The sequence below is a fragment of the Coenobita brevimanus genome, chromosome 25, assembly GCF_032717465.1.
Source record: "Coenobita brevimanus isolate Jiangsu-jjx chromosome 25, ASM3271746v2, whole genome shotgun sequence".
Lineage (NCBI taxonomy): Eukaryota > Metazoa > Arthropoda > Malacostraca > Decapoda > Coenobitidae > Coenobita > Coenobita brevimanus.
This window is the reverse complement of record NC_136978.1, coordinates 4,190,361-4,210,649: the sequence shown is the minus strand read 5'-3', so window position 1 is coordinate 4,210,649 and position 20,289 is coordinate 4,190,361. Positions and strand designations below refer to the sequence as shown.

The window sequence follows — 20,289 nt, the reverse complement described above, 5'->3', positions numbered from 1 at the left end:
TAGTTACTGTAACTGATGGGTCATTGTCAATGTTAGCAGTGGTTTGGTGATACTGTATCTATCTGTCTATCCATTAATAACTAGAGTGTATCAGCTTATTACAGTATTGATTACTTTCATTCTAGTACAACACTGAGGTTGTACTGCAAAATGATTTTTCATATCAGTAAAATGTTTCTAAGTCAAATATAAAAAAAATATCTGTAATTTCAGTAAACAACATATGGAATGGTTAGAATTTACATGAAATATATCACAGTTCAAATCCGTTATTACAGTAATAGAATTATCTAACCTGTTGCATATAAATTTATCAGTAAAATAGTCTGACCTCCAAATGGCTTGGTTGGTATAGGAGGATATACTGTAGTTCACAGACAGTACAATATCATGAGTTATACTGAGAATATTATGATAGATGGCCACAAGAAGTAACAACAGTATCACCATAGGAACTATTATATTCTAATGCTATTTTACTTGTCACAACACTGAAAAAACACTCATGATCAATAATACTCAGGCTCGTAGGACTACTCTTAGCTGCATAAATTCATCTGGAGTTAGTTGTACAAGTAAAGCTGTTTCAGTGAGGAGATAGATAAAGGTGACAGCATTAGGTCTTCTAGACTCCCACGACTCACTTACAGCTGAATAAAATGGCTGGTGTTAACTGGAATCAAACTTGAGCCAGCCATAAGAGAGTTAATATGGGAGCTCAGCAAGGAAGCAGCAGAATGAGTTGGTAGACTGCTTGAGCCTCGACAGTGACTGTACCACACACACCAGTGGCCCAATACTCACTCCCTGGAAGTTCCGCACATCATGTTCCTAGGAAAAAAGAAATAAGACACCACCCTTATCAGCATCATCATCTTGCTACCTCCCCATGATTTTATTCAGCTTAAGACCTCTTGCAGTGCTGAGGAGAGTGAAGGCAATACAGTATTTAACGCCTCCATATAAGAAGCCTCTCTCCTAAACTGAATAAATTAATTTACAGATATCAAGAGTATAATATACTGTAATAGATGTCCCTAGAGTGAAAGGGATTTTTTTTTTTTTTTTTTTTTTAAATGAACATTTTTTTCCTCTCATTCACTCACCTCAGTCAGTGAGTTACTACAGTTAGCCAGCAGCTTCTCAATGGTCCTCTGGTAAAGCTGGAGAAGTAACAAAGAATATTACACATCACAAAAACATTTTTCTTAAAATACTGAGAATGGCTGGTACTGTATAGTGCAACAGCATTTGATTGCAACAAAATTGGATTTCACGTACATTAATAAAGCAGTAATAGCCAACCTCGTCATATCCCTTTTAAAATGTAGAGGAATAGGCTAGACAACCATAGTCCACTACATTGGAAAAAAAAAAAATGACCAGTCTTCTTTCTTTGCTGGCATTACATGATATATACCTGTACATAAAAAATAATAATAATAATAATAATAATACAGTAAAACCTCGATATAACGGACTTCAATAGACCGGAATTCGCTTTTATCAGACTCGAGGAGCTACCAGACTAAATTCCTATATATTGGAAAAAGTCCAATAAAGCCAGAAGCAGTCTGGACTGCCTGACCAATTCAGGTATGTTCACCACAATAAAATAAATAAAAGACATGTTTATCAGTGTACAGTACAGTATTATTATATATATTAAGCCATTTGATTAATGTAATGAAGTTATAACACAGTACAGTACCGCAGTGGTAGTCAAAACAGTTTAAAAACCGTTCATGTGATCTGGAATAATGTCTGATACATCGGAAAAAGTCCGGGTTAGCAGGGGGAAGTCCAGATGTCACTTTTATCGGAATTTTGCGTTTTTCAGACTGGCTTGGGCCCCAATTAGTCCGTTATAGTGAGGTCTTACTGTAATAATAATAAATTTTTTAAAAATCCAGTAATCTCTTATGGATCGAGCCCATGTGCATGCTAACAGTGTCACTCTAACTTGGCACTCTAACCACTAGATTATTAGGTGCCTTATAGATTAATAGTTACTGTAAATCAGAAACGATCTAACAAGTTTGTATCAGGGAACTCTTCACTTTAATTTTTCTGATTAACAGAATGGTCATGATTACAGGTATAGTAAATCAAAAAGTGTGTCTCATTCATTTGGACAAACTTTGGTTAGTATCTCATTTTACTTTATTAATTTTTTTTTTTTTTGTCTGTCCACTTGGCTTGGGAAAGGAAGTCTGGATGATGATGATGATAATGAATGATGGGAATGTATGTGTTATAATTTCAGATAACTTCAGACATTTGATGATAAAGCATTAAGTTGGGGTGATGGCCCTGTCTTATGTATGGCTGTTTAAATTTGCCAGAAGTGCTGGAGGGTTTTCTCCATCAAGGAAAATGCTGCTGGGATATGGTATAGGCTGGTCTCGTAATCTTGTATGCTCTGGACAATAGTAGCTTAGCTTTTGGGCCTGTACACAGGATAAAAAAGGTATCGGTGCACATTTGGCCACAGACGATGGACTCAGAAATGTTTGGTGATTTTTCCCCTTTGTTGTCAAACATGGTACAGAAATGAGTCATAGATAGGTTTCATATGACAATTTATGGTTGATATTGTTACTGGATGCATATTCTGATGATAATCAATTAATTCTCCAAGTACAGTAAACCCTCGATATTAAGAACCCGGTATTGCGAATTTCAGATATAGCAAATGGCCAAATCGTGACCGAACTTCCCATGGACTTTGCAAACAGAGGTCGCTAAAGGCAGGGGAAGTTTGCGAATCAGCCTACCGTGACAACAGCGTCCCTTCCTGGCACAGTAAGTGTACTGTAACAGTACTACATTATACTGTATTCTTGTTATGGATACAATATTGTATTTATATGTATAACTTCATACATTATTGTATTTACTTGTACAGCTTCATAAACCATTGAATTCTCTGTGTAAAACTTCATAGAGTTAGTTTATGTTTGAGCACGTAGGACCAAATGACTCCCCTCATACTGTGAAGTGAGTTTGGTAATCCCTTGGAAAAACCGAACCTCTCATATACAGTTTAGTGAACATTCGGATATAGTGTCCCACCCCTCCCCCCAATTAGTTCGTTATATTGAGGGTTCACTGTACCACACAAATGATAATGATCATTTCAGATATCATCGTACCTGCGCTGTACTTTTTTTTACCGTGTGTACGTTCCAGAGGGGATGATAGGGAAAGGGCTGTTAAAATGATTTACATTCATATATACAGTATGTAATATATACTGCCTTTTATATGATCTTTGTGTGGATATTGGTAACATATCACATATACTGTACATAGCAGCAAAGAAATGCCACTCATTTCTGATAAAATTATAGTTGCTGTGTGTATAGGTTTTTTAATGTTATAGTCAACTTCTAATGCCAACAGAGTATAAAGTTCAAAATATTTCCATTATCATGTAAAAATAAAATGGTTTCACAATTCTTCCGCACTGCTACCATGCCATATTGAATCTGTTTTCTTAAGAAACTAAAAGTTATTCCTTGCTGCTCTTGCTATGGCCAGACAAGACCATTCACATTAGGAAGAATGTGTTGGGTGAAAGACCGAAGATCATTGCAAATTTAACTAAGCATTCTTACCTTTACTTTAACTTCAGCTCCCTCTAGCTGTGGTCTACAACTGAGCCACACCTGTAGACTGTAGCCATGGGCAGGTGCTGAAGATCTTGTCCCACACATGGAGCATTCTACTCCTATAATATCCATCTCTCCTTTCTCCATATTCATTCCACTCAAAACTCCGCACCCCAGCTCCTGCACACAATCACTCCCACACTTTGGGCAAATTGGCCAAGTGTATGCAGTGCCTTCATCAATTTTCAAAATTTTACCTGCAGTGATATAAACAGTACTAAGATTCATTATTACTCATATCATTGTGACCTATTTCCCACCAATATAGAGGTGTTGTTTGGATCTAGAAATAGAAATATAGTAAAACTTCTACAACTTGGCATAATACATGTGCATGCCTTGCCAAGTTAGCCTATTTGCCGAGTTGTAGGGATGAACTTTAAGTTCCCCCCCAGCACACACACAAAAAAAAGGAAAAAATGGAAAAAAATGGAAAAAAATTAAGTTTTTACAACAGACAGTAAAAGCTGCCTTACCATGATTCTGTGCAGTTGTAGGGTGTATTCCAGGCATGGAGGAGGACTTTTGGTAGTTTTAGGAGGTGTTAGGGGGGCTCAAGATCACTTTTGGGCACACCTTTACTGTACTGTACTTGACACTGTACACTATGTAAAGCACAATTAACACTATCAAGGCCATTACTGTAATGTAATTATCACTTGTACTATACAGTACTGGGGAACTAAACACTAAACACTTAAACAGTACTGTACAACTTGGCATCTTACCGAGTTGGGGGGATTTTTGCCTATTCTCTTCCTCTCATGTGTGCATTTTTGGGAATTTTTGAATTTAGATTTTTTAAATGAATATTTTGGAGCCTTCCCAAGTTGTAGAGGTTTCCGTCTTGAAGGATGACGAATTGTAGAGGTTTTACTGTACACCCATTATTGATATAAGCAGGGGAACTCTCATGAGACTACCCTGTGAAATAGGCTAAACATTCTTTCATTCACTCATTATTCAAGCCTTTGAAATTATCATTTACACCCCAGTTGCAATGTGCAGCACTAAAATATGTTTCTTCATTTCCAAAACTGCATCATCATAAGGTGCTTATGCTGAACAACAACCTAAACGAATTTCACTAACTCAGACTTGACATACCCAGTACACATATACTGTATCGTTTATAAAGGCTCCAACAACTTGCATGCTTAAGCCTTGGTCACTTTATGGTGGCTCTCCATGCTGCTTGATGTGTGACAGCCTGTCTATTTAGTGTCTTATCCCTGAGGTCACACTCTGTGACCTAGTCTCGTCTCTTTTTGGTCTACCTCTCAACAACAAATATAACACTCTGATTAGATTCCAATGTTTACATTAAAACGGAGATCCAGAGTATGGCTGTGATTTCACTGAGAGTTGAATCTTAGAAGCACGGAGACCTCTGATACAGTCTTCATCTGTATTGAGTTTACAAAAGTTATATTATGGGTTGAGAAGTGGGGCTGCTACATGTCCATACCAATATAGTAACCACTGGGTGTCCAGCATCTCATTTCCTTCTCCCTTAACTGCAATAATGTATGTCACTCAAGGAACATTTTTTTTTTTCCTACCCTGTCTGAAGTAATAAAAACTACCATTAATTAAGAGTATTATACTGCAGTGTCAGAAGACTGCCATCACAGAGGTGTGAGTGTGGGTGCATATGTGTGACAGTTATGATATGGATGAAAATGTTAGCAACAATGAACCCACTAACAGATTAAATGAATGGTAAACACTAAGCTATATGGAAGGAGGGTGTGGGGGAAATATGTGTACTATACTAACCTTTGAGTAGTGTGAGGTCATGTTGCTGTGTGAGGAGTGACAGTGGACACAGCACCTGAAGTAATGTGTTCAGACTCACAGTATCCTTCTCTTCCTTATCCTCCGCCTCCTCCTCTTGGCAAACACGGCTGTATTCATCAATTATTATATTCCCTGTAAAATAATTTCTTATTTAGCATTCTGACCTCTCACTGAATATTAAATTACAGAAGTGACATACTGGATTGTTCGTGAGTTGTATTTTGTGTTGGTACTGCAGCAGAGAAGGTAATGGCCACATCATAGTCTGGCCACATGAACCCCTATCTCTGGGAAGTGTAGTTTCTGTGGGATAAATGCCTGATGGGGAGTAATGAAAGATGCTGTATGGCTGGAGATTTTGGACAACTACAGTAGCTAAGTGTTTTGGCATATGTTTGTGAAGTGCAATACTGGGCTAAGGATAAGGGTGTTGTTGAGACATTCTGTTTTGTGCTGGGAAGTTAAGGGTTTACACCTAGGTACTGGCCATATGACATAGTAATATTTTTGTAATTACACTGTATTGTATCATGCCTCTCCTACTCACCATGCCATACCACCACATCCCTCAGTTCTGCCTGCCGCATCACAGTTCCCTGTTCTGGAATCCAGGGTGGCATTGCAGACCTGCTGGTCACTACCAGTCTCTTCACTATACTCTTATTCTGCAAATTATTTGCTGTCTTTTGTTTGCTGTCTTTGTAAGTTGTTACCATTGCTGGTGTATCTTGTTTGCCACTACATGAGCTGTTGGTTGGATTTGCATCAACTTTTTCTGATGAGTTGTCTTTGTCCTTTTTGGTTGGATGCATGTCAGAGGCTCCTGCATTTTCCCTCATGATCCCTTTTGTCTCTTTGCATTGTTTCCTTTCCAAAGACCTCCCATGGCTCATGACATAAAGGAAAGAATCTACGATGTATAGGAGATGGAGCTTCAGACTTCCTCGTTGACCCTCACCTCTCACCTATGTGGTATATTTTAATATCAGCATTAGTATAGTTGTTACATCAATATGATAACTGCAAGATAGGTTTAAATATTCAAACACTGCTAAAGTAAAGGCTAACCTTCCCTTATTAGATCAATTTGGACATTATATATTAGTATCACAGCTGCGTAACATACCTAGTACACTTCCTTTTAACAAAGATTTATATTCACTGATGTATGTATAGGCATATGGGACAGGGTAGCCCCCTTCCCCCCCAACTTGGAAAATGTATCTTTCTAGGCAAAAGCTGATTTTTCAGGGCAGATCCTTCTAATAGTGTACAGCAGCCTTTAAAAGCAAATACCTGTATGAGTAAAACTGTTAAATACTTGCATTATTAAGGACGTATTCTCCTTAATGTGTGTGAGTGTAAGTTAAACTGTTTTCAGTTTGCTCTAATACATATTCATTATTCACTCTGATTTTATGTGAACATAAATCTAGACATGAGATTTTAAGCATATAAATTATTTGCACATTATATATCCACTCACTTGATGTAGTGCTATTTGGGTGTCTGCCCTCTCCTCTCTTCCTTCCTTCCTCTTCTGTCTTTCTTTCTCTCATTCTTTCCTCTTTCTTCTGCCTACAGGTGTCTTTACACTCCCTCTTCTGTCTTTCTTTGCTTCATTTTTTCCTCTTCCCTCTGCCAATGGGTGACTCTGCACTGAGTGACAAGCCAAATGGTTTCCTGTACACCAGGATTTGTACACCAGGAAACCATTTACTCTGCTGGGTGGTAACCATTTAACCAAATTATGGCACCTGCTGGTTTAGTGGCTGATTAAGGCACTCCAGTCAGATTGAGCCCGTGTAGGTTTATGTTCAAGGGTTGGTTGGTGTTTATTGTTCACGTAATGCCACTCAGGGATGAGTGAGGCTGGTCACTCTCATCTTAAATGTCAAGACCAACTTGCTTAACCCCAGGCTCCTATGCTTCTCATGGGGCAACATAGGATTGGATGATGAATGGATGGGGACACACACACACACACACACACACACCAAAATGTATATATATATATATATATATATATATATATATATATATATATATATATATATATATATATTTATATATTTATATATGGATGGAGTGGAGAGGTATATGAGAGAGGGGGTGTGAGCTGGGAGTAGGGCAACGATATGGCAAGGGACAGGGCGAAATGGAGGCGATTTGTTTGTGGCCACCCCTTACGGGACTAAGGCATCTGGCAATAGATAGATAGATAGATTATATATATATATATATATATATATATATATATACACACACACACCAAAAGCTCGATTAAGCGGCATCCGATGCATTGACACATCTGTATAACCGGAATGCAAATTCGATCCGACATGGGGTCGAAAATATGCTGGATAACTTCTCCACTGTTTGAATCCTTATCTCATGATCCTGATGATCCCCCTATAAGCCTTGATTAGTTCTGTGCAGTACAGGGTAAAGTAGTGTATGCAGTTAAATTTTCAAAATTATTTTGGCCTGTAACATAAGCTAAATTTTTCTTTAAATAATTTTTGGAAATGTTTGCTGGTTTGTGTTCAGTCCTGTACAGTTTCTCTTGCTCTTTTTTGTGTATTGTAGTGTACCTGTACTGTATCTAATACTGAATAAGAATAAAGTCCTAAGTTTGGTCCTATTTCATTTGTTTAACCTCCCAGAAAATTTCTAAGAGTAACATTTGTTTATCCAGTAAATTCCATATCCAGAATGGAAGAATCCCCATGCATTCTGGTTAATCGAGCTTTTACTGTATATATATATATATATATATATATATATATATATATATATATATATATATACACACCTTATGCAGATAAAACTAAAGTGATGGTATCTAAGGCTTGGTGGCGGTACTGTCAGAGAAGAGGAAGAGTGACCATGTGCGATTTGCCACAAGGGCATGGGAAACAATTCCAATTTGTGCAGTGTTAGTGATAAGTGGGTACATAAGAGATGTAATGGTACTAGCAGTGGACTGCAGGATAATGCTGTTTTCATGTGTGCAGTATGTCGAGGAGAGCACATGGAGATTGCCAGGCGTGAAAGGATTGAACTTGCTGGAGAGTCCCTAGTGTGTGGAAGAGTAATTTGGGAGACATGTGCAAGAGGTGGGGCTGGAGCTAGCTCTGTAGCTACAGTGAGGAGTGGTTGGAAGAAGTTCAGGGAACTGTTCCTTCTCCTGACATTGAGAGGGCTCTCCCTCTGTGCTAAGGGATCTTTGAATGTGGCATATTAGGAGTGTAATGCTGTATGGTAGTGAGACCTGGGCAGTAAAGGAAGAGGATATTCACAGGCTCAAACATACAGAAATGACAATGATTAGGTGGATGTGCAGTGTACCCCTGAGTGCAAGATGGGGGAGGAAGGGGGTTATGATGGAAGAACTGAGAGGTAGGATGGGACTGGAGTGTGCTGGTGTTGTGATGAGGAGGTAGACTGAGATGGTTTGGGTATGTGGAGAGGATGGGGGATGATAAATGGGAGCAGAAAGTGAGAAGTGTTGCTGTTAGGGGTAGGGTAGCAATGAGGTCATTGAGTGTGACCTCAGGGATAAGGGACTGAACAGGGAAGCTGCCAGAGATCAAGCAGCATGGAGAGCTGCCATTAGGTGACCAAAGCCGATGCATGCAAGCATGTTGAAGCCTTCAAAAATGAAACAAAATGACATAAAATCGGTAATATATATATATATATATATATATATATATATATATATATATATATATATGTGTATATATATAAATCAGTAATTACTTGGAGATCAGGGCAACTTCGAGCACTTTTATGGCAAACCCCCTCTGCCTTTTCAGTGCAATGCCCGTATATATGCTTATTGACATAAGTCAGGACATGGTTCACTGCCTTACACTTCCACCATTTGAAGACATGCAATGATATATAAGAGTTATATTCCAACACCTATATCCCCAGAGGTGCCCCCACCCACAGGGAAACTCCTGTCTGTATTAATGTCCCAACACATACCATATATACATTTGCAGTGCACAGCAAAGCAAGCCTAACAGTGACTACAGACCTCAAAAGCTTGTTGCAGAGACCAGCATGGAAGAGAGAGGGGCAAAACAACCTCCTCTGGGCAAGGAAGTAGGCGTGTTGAGCCCAAGTTGACAGTGAAACAGTAGCAAGATGTCTGAGGAGGACGTGGGCATGACAGCAGCTGGGGCAGGGCAGGGTCAGAACACACAGCTGCTTGGTATGCTGAATGAAGTGATGAAATGAGTGAAAACATCCCAGGGTTCCTGTAAGGCAGAAATGTCATGGAGTGAAAAGATCCTCCAGTACTCATCAAGAATTCTTTATCATCATGATAATCCTGTTGCTCCCTCACTGTCAGCTGAATAAAATAATCTGGCATGATTTAGAATAGAGTACTAAAGTTGTCCCAGTCTTGAGATGATTAATGGTGACAATATTAACAGCTTCAGGCACCTAAGAATTGTTCACAGCTAAAGCTGTTGTACATAAGCTGGAACAAAGTGTCAGAGTTGTCCTGAACATAAGTGTTAGTAAATAATGTTGGCAGCATCAAGAAACAGGAATGCAAAAAAGTAGTAGAACTATCACTAGCACGCCCATTGGAATGGCTCCACTCCAAAGACAAAAGCCTTCCAAACTATATGCTTTACTAGTTCCACTATGCACTTTACTAGTTCATAACTAAATAAATCTATATGGTGGTAGTGTATTATTTACCATTTATTCAAGTTAGTATCATACTGTCATTTCCCTTCTTGTGAAATACACTAATCCAGTCACGTACTATGAAGAGTATTGAACTAGACCTGCCACTGAAGCAGAAAATGGTCAGTACCTCCAGCAGGCAGGTATATGGTAATGCCATATAAATACTTTTGCTGAAAGGATTTTTTTTTTTTTAGGAATGGATTAACCAAAACCCTATACTGATGTAATCTATTTTGTATATCTTTCTTGCCACCACCAAATTATGCTTTTCATTTTAGAGCAGATATTTTGAACAGGAAAGGCAAGATATAGCTTCCAGTAAAACTTTCACAATAAGAGTTCTTCCTTCACCTGGAGGTACTGCAGCAAGAATTTAAGGAAAACATGTCACTGGAGTGAAGGGGTTAATGCTGTCTGATAAATGGTAGGAAGTAAGAAAATAAATATCTCACTGTGTATTGGTGAGACGGTGTACAATGGTGAGATGAGTGAGGGTATGTGTACCATCAGTATCACCCTCCAGCAAGGAACTAAGCTTATGGGCAAGGGGACGATTGGGCACTCTCACTATACAGAAGACCCCAGAGGCATCCTGACACACCAGCATCCATTCCTCCACCTTGCTGTTTCTGCCTCTGAGAAATAACAAGAAACAGTTCCTCGTATAATAATACTGTATTGTTACTGGCAGTATTGCAAGAGAAAGGAGAGTTTTGCCAGGAGAAAGTACATAAAAAGGTGAAAGAAGGGTGTGAGGGATGCAAGGAAAGAGTATAGTTTGGGAAAGGAAGGATGTACTAAAGTAAATCTGGTGCAAAAAGATAAAGAATCTGAACATAAGGTATTTGATACTTCAGTCATAGGAAGCACACTGTTACAAATATAAGGTGTGTAAGAGGGAGGAAGATGATTACAATGGATGCAAGGATGTAGGAAAAGGTGTGGGGAAAGGAAAAATATGCAAAAGCAAAGGTGGTGAGAAAATATAAGTGGATGAAAGCAACATACAAAAGGTGAGATAAATGATACGATGGACAGTATGGTACAGTGCTGATGCTGTACCAGATTCAAATGGGGCATACTATACCTTCATGTCACCTGTGAAGCACAGCCCAGGTGGGAATTATGTTGCTAACAGACAAAAGATAACATGAACAATGCATAATTCAGATTTACTAACTTTATTCACATGAAAGGATATGAAAAACAAAGCCAAGGCAACACAGGCTCTACAAAAGAGATACTTCATCTCCACCATCACAGACTCTGAGCAAGAGATATTAAAAGGGTAACCAACAATGTACATGTAGATATGTGGGGAAGACGAGGGTACCTCTGAGGAATGGAGCGGTGAATCCTAGCTGTAAGGGAGATAGGAACCTCCAATGCTCCACCACAACGCTCTATCCCCTCCAGAACTGTCCACGTGTGGCTTCCTTCCTGAGAAAGAGAATCCTATTAATTACCTACAGAAAGTCCTTGATGACCTACAGCAAATTTCTGAGATGGATGTCTAATTACTGCTGACAAAACTCTACTATAGTAATGATAGTGGTCTGGACCACAAGTGACACCCAAAGGGGTCATTAACTCACCATGGCTAGAATATAGCCTACACACATACCCGGTACTGTACTGCATATACACTTTGAAGGGCAGCGTTTCATGCTTGTATGGCTCAGCCTTTTTCACATGATGATTGTTTTCCAATGGCATATGCTGACATATGGATATATAGTACCAACATAACATATCTACAGCCAGATGCCATAATTTTCGGCTAACAACCAAATTTTAGAAACACAAATGGAAAGAAGTACATGGTACAGTGGCCTGACTAATAGTTTTGAAAAATTAATAGACATTAATATTTCAGAGCATCTTTTTACAGAGAAGAAAAGCAAAAACCTGTGGCTGAGGGTCTTCAGGAGAATCTGCAGTAATGCTGAATGTAGAAGGCAAAGTCAACAGGTTTGTGGGACTGTTGGTAGTCATTGTTGGGGTCCAGGTTGCTTGATAAGCTTCACACATGGATGGTAACACACGTGGATCTGCAGCAAAATATTGAAATGGCGATTAGTAATGAATGGTAAAAAAAAAAAAAAAAAATCTTTTTCCCTAAGATCTGTAAACATTCTTCAGTTATGTAGTACTGTTAACGTTCTAAAACTGTAGCTACCAAGGTGAACAGTGGTTGCCCAAGACAGTACCATATATTATGTGCTGGACACAGAGGTTCTTGTTTTTTGCTGTAATTATCTGTTGAAACATAGCCCTTTAATTGTTTTGGCTAAAGCAGAACCTGTACTTTACACTTGATTTGATATTTATCACCACTGATCATGAACTTCACAAACTTCATGACACATCCATCACACATTCTTGTATCTTATTTGAAGTAATTAGACACACACAAAGATTTAGGTTACTAACATGCATATGCCTATCAAATGAACATGTAGAATGAAAAAACAGTGAATGAGAAATTATAGAATGATTTGGTATTAATGGTAATAGGCGATCGTTTATATGGTATTCAAGACCATAATAATTTAATTGTTCACCCACCAGTAGAGCAAGTACAAGTCCAAGTACAGAGAATTTTCTTGGTAAATTTTCTTTGTTCCTGGCCCTTGCTCTGTCTTGGTGCCCTTGTCAGAGTGAAGTAGGAAGTGAAGAGTACTGGGACATCATGTGCCGGCAGGTTTAAGGTTTGCCTAAAAATAGATATTCGGTCAGTGCAGTATTAATAATAAGGTTTGTCCTAAATACAGATATACAGTCCATATAGCATTACAACTAACTTCTGTTCACCATTTTACAATAGCACTTCTCCAGGGAACAAAAATATATACAGTACAGTATCTTAGATGGCATCTCAAATTCTCCATTTTCTTCATCCATATCTGAAACTACCCTAAACAACAGCTGTACTGTATAGTACTTCATAAACTGGAGTCCATTAAGAAAGTCCGTATGTAATGTATAACATTCTGCCTTTTTAACAATCATCACCATCATCATTCTGAACCTTTCTCCCACTTAAAGATGGAGGTGAAGTAGGTGCCAGAAATGAGGATGTTAAAAATGCAAAAGTTGGAGAAGTACCAACAGCACACCTAGCTATATGGGCCAAATATAGTTATTCATAACATTCATATTCCTGAAATCTTGGCTCCACCACACCAGTAATACAGAATTAAATTAAGGATTACATTAATTTCTTAGACATTTGAACTTATGAACAAGGCACATTACTGATACCTTCATTAGGACAAAGACCTATGACCACAAAAACACCATACATCTGGAATCATCTTCTAAATAATCCTCTAAGGAAATACAGTCGCCAAGCTAATCTTAAACTGCTGTAACCTAATAACAGCAAAAATGAGTCTGAACTAAAGATAACCAAATTAGTTCACTGAAATCTGAAGTAAATGGTATTGTAACTAGTTTGTATTATACTATTTGCTTACCATGGGGAGTACACTTTAGCGATGTCATTCACACATAGAGGGGTAGTGATTTTATGCTCTTGCAGTGAAAAAAACACCAGATACTTTCTTTTGCTTTTACAGTTTTCCTTGTTTGTTGTACTCTCAACCTTAATTGTTCTCTGGAGTGCCTTTTCACTGCTACTAAGCAGTTCACACAAGGCTGAATTGCCAGGATGCCTCCCTCCAACCCTGATCACTTTGAGCTCTAAATATTTTTTGGATACTGGGATTTGTATATGAGCTAGGGAAGACATCCCAGGGGAAGATGCTGGACTCTCTATCAGCAAGTCTTGTAGCAGGTTCCTCACAGCTGGGGACTGGAGAACTCCTGCCCCATTCTGTGTATCTGCTTCCTCCTGCTTGACTTTGGCTTTACAGTTACTAAGAGGAATGAGTGAGTGTGACTGATTGTCCATTGACTCATGTTTAACTCTTTCTTGAGGTTTATGCAGTGATGTGGATGGTAGTGGTATACTGTCATAATTCACATTAGAGGTGGAAAAACTGATCTTGGAGAATTTGGAGATAGACATCTGATGGATCCAAGTGTTAATGCTTGATTGCCATGACACATGAAGTCTGCGCAGACGGGCTGCTTCACCATCCCTGAAATTAGTGTCATATATTACAGTAAGCTGCTTGACCTTTTTTTGTGGTTTGCAATAAATTACTTATTAAATTTAACTGCTATTTATAATTAGCCAATTGTCCTAAATTCACACTACCAAATATATGAAAAAATTGATGAGCTACTTTAGAACAGATCCCTTACATATGATGAAGACTACCTGTACATAAAAGAATATCAAGGCACAAAGGAAGGCTAGAATTAGAAAAGGAACTGCAGGGAAAAAAAAAAAAAAAACAGTTAAGACAGTTATGTGATTAGTGAATCAACTCTTAATACAGAGGAGAAATAATGAGCTGTAGATGTTATAGGCATTCAAGGAAATGAGCTCATTGAATAAGGAAGAGTGAGTAGTCAGGAGGAGAAACACAGAAAGGAGCATAATTAGCAAGTAAAGCAATGAATACTAAGAAAAATACAAGGGAAGACAGGTTAGGTAGAGGCTTCTCTTGTGGGGTCACTGTAACTGACACTCCACACTGTGAGCATGACTGTTATATGTAGCTGATTGTTTTAATTTCTTGCAAAGTTATCCATCCATCCATCATCCAATCCTATGTTGCCCACGAGAAGCATAGGAGCCCGGGGCTAGGCAAGCTGGTCCTGGCATTTAAGATAAGAGTGGCCAGCCTCACTCATTCCTGAGTGGCATTATGTGAGCAATAAACCACAACCACCCCCTGGGTATAAACCTGTACTGGCTCAATCTGATTGGAGCACCTTAATTACCCACTAAACCATCAGGAACCATAGTTTGGTTATATGGTTACCACCCAGCAGGGTAAATGGTTTCCTGGTGTACAGGAAATCATTTGTCTTGTCAATCAGTGTACAGTCACCCATAGCCAGACAGAAGAGGAAAGAATGAAGGAAAGAAAGACAGAAGAGGGAATGTAAAGTCACCTGTAGGCAGACGGAAGAGGAAAGAAAGACAGAAGAGGGAATGTAAAGTCACCTGTAGGCAGAAGGAAGAGGAAAGAATGAAGGAAAGAAAGACAGAAGAGGATGGATGGAAGACAGGAAAGGGCAGACACCCAAAGCAGCAAGGCAGACATCCAAAGCAGCAATACATTGAATGAGTGGATGGTAAGTGCCCCCACCTACCACAAACTGCAAAATTATAAACTTATAATTCTTGTGCAAAACTTTGATAATTTCTATAACAGATGACAGATAAATGGTAAATGTACCCCATTTTTTAACTACAGTATTCCATTTCAAAATGAAATTGCTCAGAGTGTGTATGCACACTGTATGCTAAACAGGAAGGAATTATAATGATATTATACAGATATGTAATATTGTAGAAGGTAAACTACTGAATTTGTAATGAGTTATGTATTCATCCCCTGTTTTTTTTGTTTTTTTTTTTATGCGAGGAAGAAGGAACCAAAGGACATGAGCCCGCAATAACAGTTCCCTCCAAGAGAAAAACAAAATACAAGAGAGTTTGTCTGTTTGTTTGTCCACAAGCTATCTCAAGAAGTTACTGATGAATTTTAATGATTTTTTGTGGAATGTGGGTCACAGGCCAAGGACAAGTTGAGTAACTTTTGATGGTGATCTGAATCTGAGTCCTAGTTCTGCCCCCCCAGAAAAAAAAGATGTCTTAAAAGTTACTGATGGACTTTTTGTGAATATGTTGGTCGTGGGCCAAGGAAGAGTTGATTAAATTTTAGTGTTGATCACAGTTGTCTGGTATGGGCATTGGTAGTTGTGTCCACTCTCTGAGTGTGCCTCACTTGTTATGGTAGAGAAGGATATTCAAGGATAGATGTATCAGCACAGTAAACCCTCGATATAATGAACTAAGGGGGGAGGGATGGGTCGTTATATCCAAAAGTTCGCTATATGCGATGGTTGTTATTAACCGAGGGATTACCAACCCAAGGTCGCTATATCCGTGGAGTTTTTTGGTCCTACTTGTGCAACCACAACGTACTCTATGAAGTTTCAAGTGGAGAATTCACTGGTTGATATAGTTATACAGTACATGTACAGTAAATACTATCTGGTATGAAGTTGTACTTATAAATACAATGCCTATAATGTAATGTACTGTTACAGTACACTTACCATGTCAGGGAACGAACTTCCGGAAGTGGTGGAAGTTCCAGAGCAGGAATTTGCTCTGGAAATGGTGGGTCGTTATATCCGAAATTCATTATAAAAGGGCTCGTTATATCAAGGGTTCACTGTATTTGAAAGAGACAAAGGTGTCCCCACAGTTGTTCAATACAGTACCTTATACAGTACATATGGATGGAGCTATGAGAAACCAAGTACAGTAGTATGGAAATGTAAGGATACTGAGGAAGAACTGTGAGGGTGAAGTACAGTATACAGTATTATATCTGATGTATGAAGATGATGCTATGCTTCCTGCTGATCTGTAAAAATGAAATTTTACTATAGTTTGCAATTATACCGAGCTATGTACGTAAAGTTAAAGGTGAATGCCAGTTACTTTAGATGTTTCTTCTTGGCAGATTCAGTTGCATTCTCATTGTCTCCAGCACTTGACTTCTGCGGTGTTGTTTGTTGTTGTAGACACTTAACCCAGTTAAAACCCGACCTCAGAAAACTGTCAGGATCCTCATTGAAGGTGGCAGATGAAGGGGTGGACTCAGAGGATATGCTGGGATTGTTGTCTTCCTGTGATAGTTATGTAATGGACATGAGTGTTATCCAGCTGAGTGTATGCTGCAGACTATATGCCTAATATCTGCCTAAAAGTTGTAATTATCTATCCATCAGTCTGTTGCCAGATGCCTTAATCCCATAAGGGGTGGCCACAAACAAATGCCTCCATGTCGCCCTGTCCCCCGCCATTTCACTGCCCTATTCCCAGCTCACACACCCCTCCTTCATATACCTCTCCACTTCATCCCTGCATCTCATCCTTGGCCTCCCCTTTCTTCTCCCCCCCTCCACCTCACTCACATACAAAATGTTCTTTGTCTTGTTCATCTTTGGAGTGTTTCATATTTCAAAAATGTATATCACTGAGCTGGGTTCCCTTTATTAACTTCTAGTTAAGTGCTAGGAATGGAAGAGCTTTAGTGCCATACTTTCCAATATTGTTACATTTTAAAACTAGACACCTAGGATGCAACACAAATTAACTTCTTACAAGGAAGACTGATAATAATAATAGCCATTTCAGTACAGTATATGGTAAGGGAACCAGTCACTTGCCCCTTTAGATATTACATTAGCAAAAACCTCAGCCACGTAAGGATCTTAACTGATAACTATGTGAGTGGCATCCCACTGAAGCTCAATAGCCTACAATACTTCCATCAGTAAAGTGAGTAAAGATAAATAAATATTAAAATAGGGGATATACTCACTAAAGATGCACTTGCATTTCCTTGTTGTGATGGTTTTGTTGGTGTAGCAAGAACATCAATATAGTAGTCTTGCTGATCCTCACTTCCCTCAGTTCTAGAGGGTTGGATCTGGGATAAATGATCATCAGTGAGGTCATCTACATTTAAATCTTCATGTTGCTGTTGTAGTGATTCTTTTATGGCTGCAATGGAGCAGTAAAATTCTGAGTGCTTCACTGTATCTTGAACATTTTTTTTTCTTTGGTGCAATACAGTATCACTTCTGTGACCTCCTACAGAGCTCTTGCTCTGTACTTTTTTATTTCTATTTAAGTTCTTAAAACTGCTTTGGTCTTCTGAGATATTACTAGGCACATCATCAGTATTTACCAGAACATCAAGAGTTTCAGCTTTATTTCTATTGCTGATACCTGGCAGCATTCTAGAGGAGTTTCTTACCACTTCTTCGCCATCACCTTCTTCCTTGGCACCAAATCTTCTCACTGAAGGATGGACTGTGAAGCTACATGATCTCTTTTTAACCATCAATCTAACTGGGTCTTTCTCTTTACTAACATCTGAGTCAACTTCGGTCACTGATGCATTATCATTAATGTTCTTTTGGTCATCTGATAAATCACCGCCCCTAGTTACCTTATCACTACCAAGGGTAAAATTTTCAAGGGATGGAAAAGGTACAACTTTCACTGGTTTTCTGGCAATTCTTTGTGAGCCAAGAATAGGTGATGCACAGTTATTTTTACCAATTAAATCATTATCTGAATATCTGTTTTGATAAATTTCATTTACATTAGGAAAGGATTGAGAATTTGACATCTGTGTTATGTGGAGGTCATCATCGCTATCACAGACATTATTCTTTATTAAGAGTGGGTCAACTTGAATTTCACTTTGTAAAATAGCTTCATTAGTGTGAAGTCTTTCAGTACCGGTATGTGACTGATTTTCTGTTGAAACAGGTCGAGTTGAAGAAGCATATTCTGTATAACTTTCACCTAGTTTTGCTTGATGTGACTTTGGTGTTTTTAGCTGTTCAGTATATGTATCATCAAGTTTTAAAATCTTTGTACAGCTTGGCTGTGTAACTAGATAATCCTTTTGACATCTAGCACTTTGAGAATCTGTTGTTTCTGTCCTCCTCACAGATGGTGAAATCTTCTTCACAGGGACCTGAATCTTGCCAGAGGGTTTTTGCAGAGCATTCTGTTCTTCTTTCTCATCTTCGCTTGACCACTCAATGCTCAAGTCTTGATGGTGGGAGTCACAAGGGGAGGAAGAGATGAACTCAGCCAGGTTTGATTCACGGTCATACCAACCCTGCAGTGTACAGACTGGATAAATCTAAACTGCGCTTTACTAAGTAAGTATTAATTAAGACATTTCCATTAAAATCTGCATGTTTATACTAAGCAGCACTGAGGTAATATCATATTCATTTTGATGGTTAATGCATCACTTTGTTGCATGATTTTCAGAAGCCCAGCTGACGAAATAGTGACTCTCCATCCTGAAATGTGGGAAAGATAAAAGCATAATGAGGGCATGTAATGTCACTCGGTTTGAGCTAGGTGTGATGTCACTCCAGTTGAGTGTAGTTGGCTCAAGTGTGTGTTCTGTCCATTGTGTGCACCTGTGTTGTATGTGTGTGTGCAAACACTGTTATAACATTTGGGTGGTGGCAGGTTGTTGATAATATTTAGGATACTATACCTGTGACCTTTGTGATCACACTACTTGATTTAAAGACAACATTTTTATGAGTTATTTAAGAGGAGCCTGTGGAGTCACATGGAGAGACAGGCTGACGAATGAGGATATAAAGGAGCGTTGTGGTGTGGATGTGGATGTGATAGGAAACGTTATGAGGAACACACTGAGGTGGTTTGGCCATGTGGAGAGGATGGAGGGTGAAAGACTGACGAAGAGAGTGTATGTGAGTGAGGTGGAGGGGGGAAGAGGGAAGGGGAGGCCGAGGATGAGATGGAGGGATGGGGTGGAGAGGTATATGAGAGAGGGGGGTGTGAGTTGGGAGCAGGGCAGTGAAATGGCGGGGGACAGGGCGACTTGGAGGCGATTTGTTTGTGGCCACCCCAAACGGGATTGAGGCGTCTGGCATTAGATAGATAGATAGATAGATTTTTATCTGGATGTGAGGATCATCAGATATAATACTGAAGCTGAAGGAACTCACTTCTTCCTTTTCTTCCACCTTTTCCCACTTTTATCATCTATATTGCGGTACAAACACATTTACATTCCCTAACAGTGTTATACAGTACTGTGATCTCTTGAGAGGGGGAAGAGTAAGACGAATAATTGAAAGGATGAGAGAGTCTTATAGGGATAAAATAACATGGAGCCACTCATCTTGTCATGGAGTTCTTAGGATGAAGCAAGGAAGTGGAAAATTAGATGAGTATTAATGAACTTACAGACAGGGCAGCTTCCTTGCCACGTTTCCTTTTCACTTTCATCATCACAGCTGAAGGGTATCAGGACATATACTTAATGCTCACACATTCAGCTCCACAACACACAGCTGTGAAAACACAGTGCATCAGTCTTAAGTACATTAGCTGGTACAGAATAAACTTCGTAAGTTAGGCTATGAACCCTCT

General features: G+C 39.0%; 1 protein-coding gene across 1 annotated transcript; it reads right to left on the bottom strand.

The window, feature by feature from the left end:
* Window positions 1-239: 239 nt before the first annotated feature.
* Window positions 240-18,196, bottom strand: LOC145393681 (uncharacterized). Its single transcript, XM_080267729.1, has 15 exons — window positions 18,082-18,196; window positions 17,672-17,853; window positions 16,786-16,973; window positions 13,670-14,296; window positions 12,759-12,907; window positions 12,099-12,241; window positions 11,524-11,630; window positions 10,643-10,825; window positions 9,523-9,745; window positions 9,050-9,056; window positions 6,022-6,432; window positions 5,454-5,606; window positions 3,621-3,871; window positions 1,107-1,163; window positions 240-831 (listed from the first exon to the last, which is right to left on the bottom strand). Exons 1-15 carry the CDS (start codon window positions 18,194-18,196, stop codon window positions 706-708), a joined length of 2,922 nt encoding a protein of 973 aa, XP_080123855.1. The 3' UTR covers window positions 240-705.
* Window positions 18,197-20,289: the final 2,093 nt, after the last annotated feature.